Source organism: Camelina sativa, chromosome 14, assembly GCF_000633955.1.
Source record: "Camelina sativa cultivar DH55 chromosome 14, Cs, whole genome shotgun sequence".
In the NCBI taxonomy this organism is placed as follows: domain Eukaryota; kingdom Viridiplantae; phylum Streptophyta; class Magnoliopsida; order Brassicales; family Brassicaceae; genus Camelina; species Camelina sativa.
The window spans coordinates 21,279,076-21,286,522 of NC_025698.1; the positions used below are offsets into that span (position 1 = coordinate 21,279,076).

The following is a 7,447-nucleotide window of genomic DNA, read 5'->3' on the forward strand; positions in this document are numbered from 1 at the left end:
TGACAAATACCGTACGCGGCATATGTTGTCTACTACCGTAGACAATATATTACCCAGACCCAAAAATAGTGGGTTCCTTTTGATAATCCATTTCTAATTTCCAAAAAAACGCAGAAACGATAAGAACTACTATTATATCAACACAGAGCATGTCTTCCTGTTGTGCCCACGTCCAAAGCATCTTCCACACTTGGTCACCCTTTTTTCTGTTTTAATGTACACACACATTTAAATGTTACTAAATTTCCACATGAATCATTAATGTGAAATTGTGATGTATAATTATGTATACTTACGTGATGCACTTCTCCCTTCGAAGGAATACGAACTTTCCTTGGCCTGCCACCACCCCGAGCTGTTCGCGGTGGATTAACATCACCATCTGCCACCTCCGCTGGATTGTCTTCATCTTTCTCATTTGGGATCGGCATAATGAGGCCTTCATACTTTTTCATCCATGCTCTAACAAAGTAGCACTCATCAACAAGTGAGTATTCGTCCACCTGCCTTACACGACATACAGACAAAGCATGACAACATGGAATTTTGAGAACATCAAAAACCCTACATGTGCATGTTTTTCTCTCCAAATCAACAGTGAAAACACAACCATGCCCATCGTTAACTTGGTAAATCCAGTTACTAACTGATAACACACCACAATCTTTTGACTCTTTGAGATGGTCTATTAACAAATCCTCTATTTCGAGAGTACACTTACTATTTGTTTTGCCGGCTAATGTCCTCCTACACCAAAACCACCTCATCAGCATCGCCCTAATGAATTCAACCATTCACACAATCGGATATTCAACAGCCTTTTTCATTGCTGCGTTGAGTGACTCTGAAATGTTGCTACTCATTATATTGTACCTATTTCCGGGGAAGTGTGAAAGTGTCCAATGAGGAAAACCTATTTCCGTCAGATAATCCGCACACCTTTGATCACGAAGCTCTATTTCTCTCTACCAATACCTAGAATCCCCAATGGTATAGGCTCGTGCAGCTTTAGAAACTGTTCCAGCTAGACCTTCGCAACCAAAGTTATGTTTCACGTTCCTAAATAGATGGACAGTACAGGTTGCATGGTGCGCAAGTGGGTAAACTCTAAACCTTCGCAAGAGCAGAGCAAAATAGCCGCATGTCTGTCAGAAACAAATACAAGGTCTTCCTCGTCAGGGACAAACTTTTGTAGATTCCTAAAAAACCATGCCCAACCAGCATCATTCACTTTTTCAACTACACCAAATCCAAGAGGATAAATCTACATATTTCTGTCTTGTCCACTAGCTGCAACGAAACACCCTTTATACTTTCCTTTCATTGTAGTGCCATCTATCACTATAACCTTTCGCAAGTACTTATAGCCGGCGATGGAAGCCCCAAAAGCAAAGAAGAGATAATTGAACAATGTTTTACCCGTTTTCTTCTCAACGGTTGTGTGCATGTTGCTTATTGTTCCCGGATTGGTTTTCTTCACCAAATGGAAATAAGTTGCCAAAAAACGATAATTGTCTTCCTCATTCCCACATGCAGCCTCAATAGCCAGTTCCTTCGCGTTCCATGCTTTCATGTAAGTAATAGTCACGTTTAGCTCTTCCAAAACCATACTAGGCAAATCACAAGCCCTAGGCCCTTTCTTCCCGTTGGCAAATTTAGACTTCAATAACTCGGCTCGTATCTGAGCTGAGGCCTTCTCACCATATCTAGACCTGCATGAAACATCACGGTTGCGTTTCAACGTAACAGTTTTTATTTCCAAATTTTCAGAATTTGGATGTGTAGTAGCATAGATCCGCCAACCACACTTCTTATCTACGCAAGTAGCAATGACTCTCCCTTTGTCAGACTTCCAAATTCTGAATGTGAAAAGCCTTTTCAAAGCATAAACAGACAAAGCCTTCCGTAGTTCCATCTTATTAGCAAATACACGGCCAACATAAATTGAATCAGTTCCTCTTTTCAGGTCCATATTCCTCTCTATGCTTGGTGCACCGCGCATATTATCATGGAATGGTGGTGCATCTGCCAACAATAATCGGTCTTCCCCATCTATCACACCTGCCCGTACCATGAAATCGGAGTCCTCATTGACACCTAAATTCGCGACGACTGCATCATCACTAACTGGTAGATCATCCCTTAATGGTGCCACTGGTAAATCATCATTTAATGGTACAACTGTAATAGCAGCACCAAGGCCTTCATTAACAAGTTCGCTGACCCTATTTCCACTATCCGTATTCCACCCTCCCACACTTTTGTAAGGATCCCAATCTAATGGATAATCATTGTTAATTCTATCTGTCCACTCATCGAAATCATAATCTTCCTCTTCATCTTCCTTTTTACTCAGATCATGTTCAGCTAACAAGGCTTCTTGCGAATTGTGACCAATGGAGGACATGTTTTTCTCAACAATATGTGAATTGGTCGACTTCTGAGAATTATCCAAATTGATCTCCTTAACTATCGTGGAAGTCTCGTCTACCACACTCCGAGTATTGTTGTCCATCATAGACGATTCTGGTAAATTGGTCTGTTTATGAGAATTATTCGAGCAGATCTCCTTCACTATCGTCAACGTCTCGTCCACCACACTCGGAGTGTTGTTGTCCATCATAGACGAGTCAACCATGTTGTCTACTGAAGTGAAATTATTTTTGTCCACCACACTTGACTCTGGTAGATTGTCCACCCCCTTTGACGACGACCTTTGTCAACTGAATTTAGTCCTCTTGGCCACCAACGCTTTCGTGGCTTTGTCCACCAATTCTTCCTTCTCTCTTGTCCTCTTCCGTTCCCTGTTGAGTTGTCCACTGTTTATCAGATTCACTTCTTTGTCCACTTTGTTTTTCTTCCATGTTTCCCTGTAAAAAGCATCGACTTCCTCAACATGGGCCACCAATACTTTATCATCCAGCCCTGAATCTTGGGACGGAAAACCGTATCACCCATCTGAACACACTCCCCTATATTTCCGTCTATCACATCGGTGACTGTGACGTCCAAGTTCCGGCCTCCATCTAAACACCGTCTATTTGTGAACTGGGCAAACTCCACGTCACTACTGATAGACAACGGTGGCATTTTGCCTGTCGAGAATATTGACCTGTCAGCTGGGTACCATGAGCTCATAACGACGGTGTTTATCTTTGGGTTAAGATGGAATAAATCTTCGATTGCAGATGTTAGCTCGCGGACACTTCACATTGTTTCAATTGAGACACACCTTGCCATCTCACCTTGGCAAGGTACAAATTTCCACTCCCCACTATCACAACACTTCCATTCACCGCGATAGACACACACCGTTTCTTCCATTTTTGCGTTCACAAACCTACAAACACAACAAAATTTGAATTTTTCTCCTTTTATATCTAGACCATAAAGCATTAATTGCTCAAAACTTGTTCTTAAAACAAAATTAACTCTCCAACCAACACCATTAATGGCGGACAGACATTACCTGTTAACGTTGTCTCCCGTTTTGTGTCTTAATTTTGTCCACCAACCTCACCTCGTTTCCTTTCTGCCCCACCACCGTAACAAAAACCAAATTTCAGATCTAAAAACAAATACAGATTTTGTCTCTCACATTCCAACAAACACCCCTATTGTCCACATTAAATGCCTGTCATGTCATATCTGCCAAAACGTACGACAAAGCACAAGACTTTCCCGCCATGTTTTTCTTCATTGTTGCGCTGAGGGCAAATTGGCCAATCGACACCATGCCACATTTCCGATTTTTGGCATTTTCTTATATGTTTGTAAAATGTGGCATTGCAGAAAAAAATTATTAAATAATGGTATTTTTGGCAAAATTCCCTTTTGAAAATCCCTCATATTATAATCATGATGGTATATATAGAGTCTTAGATAATTCAGATATACAAAATATATAAACAATCCAAACATGATATATGTCATAATCATGTTAAGAATCGATGCTTTGTTTACTCCTCAGAAGTATCGCATTGTACCAAAGCTACTTAGAACTATGACCTCTTCTCAAATATTTTCGAATCGTAAGTTCTCAACTTATTTCTACCTGAATCAACAGTCATCATATATTTCTCTATATACCTGGATTTAAACGATTTACGAACCAAATTCGATAGAAAACCACATAAATCAGGTTTGAAACCAATTTTAAGATGGTTTACCGTTCCAGCTTCTTAAATTACAAAATCGCATCTCAATTGTTCGGTCAAGCAGTTCTTAATATAAATATGTAAATTTTATGTATATATAATTTTATTTTCTTAATTAGTTGTTCCTATTACTTTTCAAAAATAATAATTCTTTTGACATAACTTGTTATTTTTTTAGATTTGTTATTCACTATTTCTTGATTAATAATGATATACATGTTTCATGAATTATTTTTTTTTGTTTATACATGTCAAAATCTAATTGAGAAAACACATATAATATAAGGTTAGTGTACAACGGAAATATATTAGTTTTGTCAATTTTTCTTTTTGATTTAGGAATTTTTTTTATAGATATAATGATGTAATTTTTATGTAAATTAAATGTTATTAGCTTAATTAGCTGTTTTGAAAAATAATAATTTTCTATATTATTATCTTAATAAACTTTTTTGAAAAAAAAATGAAAAATAATAATTTTTTGACACATGTCAACATCTCATCAGTATATTTGACATGTGTCACGATATAAATAAGATTAATGAAATTATTAAATATATTGATATACTGATTATACCAAAAAACTAAAAAGTATATTGATTTATCAAAGTATTAGTTTATTGTGTATTAATTTAATTAGATTATATTGTATTTAAAATCATATAGCAATTTCGACCAAAAAAGAAATCATACCCAAGATATATATATGGTTCCAATTTTGGATTCGAGTATTCTCGGTTAGGAATAGATCGCATCGGTCGGTATCAGATTGGTTATCCCGGATTGAATACCCTCCTTATATATAATCTCTCGCCTCGGGCTGTCTCTTCTCTACTGGACTGAAACTGAAACACTTTCTCACTCTCTCTCTCTCTCTCTCTCTCTCTCTTCTGAGCTCGCTCGCTTCCACGGATCGAGAGTTGTGCAAATTCGCATCCTAGGGTTTCTCATTTCTCAAGTTTGATACCCATGGCGAGTCTGTGAGCGCAATGGCGGCAAGCTCCGCAGTCTCTCTTCTAGACATCAAACTCGGACGATTCGGGGTTGGAACAAGAAGTAATCATGGATTGCGCCTAACGAAGTGGAAAAGGAAACTACTATGGTTCGATGGTGATCAAACCGGAGCTCCGATTCGAAGATTTAGCTGCGTTGCAGATATGCTCGCACCGATTCGTCGCTCTGGGGGCTGCGAGAAGTCTGAGGAACGGCGTTTCGATCAGAAGACGAGTGCCCACGGTGCCGGTATCAAAACTTCTTCATCTGCTGTGCCATTTGCCTCGCCAAAGTAAGTGTAAATGGACTTGATTTTCCCCAATTGAATTTGGTATCCTTGCTTTTGAAGATTCTTGTTTCAATTGAAGAAGGCTGTGTATATGATGATTAATGCTTCTGGCTTTGTTTTGTTCAGTATGTTCTTTATTCTTTTCTAGTAAGGCTGGCTTCTTAGGAAGTCTTTGATGTTGTTTATGTGAGTCTTTTTTTTTGTTTTCAAAGTGAAATGACGAGCTCCATAAATTGGTTTGGCTTTGGCAGATCTCGATTTTTGTCAAAGCAAGAAAAGTACTACCCTCGTTGTACTCCAAGGCTTACTGGCCCTCAGTCCCGTGATACTCCTCCTAAAAGAGGTTAATCTACTTCTTATATGGCTTTATCCGCTTTCCGAGTTATGTTGCTACTTTATATAGATGTCTTACCGTGACGGATACTTCTAACCATGTCATTTTTGATTATTGTAGACACCGGGATTGCTAATGAAAAGGATTGGGGGATCGATTTGTTGAATGAGAATGTCAATGAGTCTGGCACTAATGAAGATGGAAGTAGTTGGTTTAGAGAAAGTGGACAGGACCTGGGAGATAATGGGTACAGATGTAGATGGACAAGGATGGGTGGTCAATCTCATGATGGCTCTTCTGAGTGGACCGAAACGGTACAAAATCGTTACCCCTAGTGTTAAACTTGACAGACTCCCTTAGCTTTTCTTCTCATTGTGGCCATTGATATTTACCATTCCTTACTAGTGCTTGCCTTGTCAGAAAACCGACCGTATGAGTTTAATGAGAAGAAAGTTATAGATCTTAAAATACTAGGATTGAATTATTATTGTTCCCTCAGTCTAGTTATCTTGAGGTTATTCTTCGTAACCCCATGGAGTATCACCCCAGGTGGACGTGTTTAATCGGATTTATTGATATCCTTGACAGTGGTGGGAGAAAAGTGACTGGACTGGATACAAAGAATTAGGTATTGTATTCCTATCCTACTCTACTTTAAATTTATTCCGTTATTTTTGCTTTTCTGGAAAGATCATACCTGGTTTGATAGGTGGGAAAATTGGGATGTTTAAATGGTGTTGTTCCCGCATTGAAACTGGTGGAAGTTACCTTTATATTTAGTTTGTTATGCTTCACTTCCTTTCCATTTCCCCTTTTTCACTGGAATTTTGGTACTTCATGATGATTTTTGAGTGTGTCAAGTTCTGTGTTTTCGTTTTTTCAAATTCTCACCCCAGTGGAGTGAACTTTTTGTAGGTGTGGAGAAATCTGGTAAAATTGCTGAGGGGGACTCTTGGTGGGAAACTTGGCAAGAAGTGCTTCATCAAGATGAGTGGAGGTCTTTGTTCTAGCATTTCCTTTACCAGTTTTAGCATCTATGCTAAAGTTTTTCACGTTGCTAGATTCTTACAGTCGTCTCATTGTGAAACTGGTTAAATTGCAGTAATCTAGCGAGGATAGAAAGGAGTGCACAAAAGCAAGCAAAATCAGGAACCGAAAATGCTGGTTGGTACGAGAAATGGTAGGTCAATGACAACACAAGTGCTTTTGTTTGAACATTAGGGAACATATGCTGCTAGACTAATAGTATCATTCACTGACAATCAGGTGGGAGAAGTACGATGCTAAAGGGTGGACAGAGAAAGGAGCACATAAATATGGTAGACTAAATGAGCAGTCATGGTGGGAAAAGTGGGGAGAACATTATGATGGAAGAGGATCTGTACTCAAATGGTTTTCACTTCTAACTACTCTGTTTTATTTACAAGTTCTAAACGTTTCGGTCACTGGTTAGTCTATAAGCTCCGAGTGATCCCCAGAAACGGGGATGGGAGTTACTTGAACATTGTTCTGTAAGAGATTTGAGATTTTGTTATTGGTGAACCATCCAGGACTGACAAATGGGCTGAGACAGAGTTGGGAACCAAATGGGGTGACAAGTGGGAAGAGAAATTTTTCAGTGGGATAGGTTCACGTCAGGGAGAGACATGGCATGTATCACCTAACAGCGACCGT

At 39.0% G+C, this 7,447-nt stretch overlaps 1 protein-coding gene across 1 annotated transcript in view; it reads left to right on the top strand.

The window, feature by feature from the left end:
* Nucleotides 4,969–7,447, top strand: part of LOC104742107 — a 4,062-nt gene continuing 1,583 nt past the window's right edge. Inside the window, exons 1-8 of the mRNA XM_010463077.2 lie at nt 4,969–5,442; nt 5,691–5,782; nt 5,894–6,087; nt 6,362–6,401; nt 6,689–6,770; nt 6,876–6,953; nt 7,040–7,165; nt 7,324–7,445. Of these exons, the coding sequence (XP_010461379.1) occupies nt 5,147–5,442; nt 5,691–5,782; nt 5,894–6,087; nt 6,362–6,401; nt 6,689–6,770; nt 6,876–6,953; nt 7,040–7,165; nt 7,324–7,445 (1,030 nt within the window). The 5' untranslated portion in view covers nt 4,969–5,146. The remainder of the gene's footprint in view (nt 5,443–5,690; nt 5,783–5,893; nt 6,088–6,361; nt 6,402–6,688; nt 6,771–6,875; nt 6,954–7,039; nt 7,166–7,323; nt 7,446–7,447) is intronic.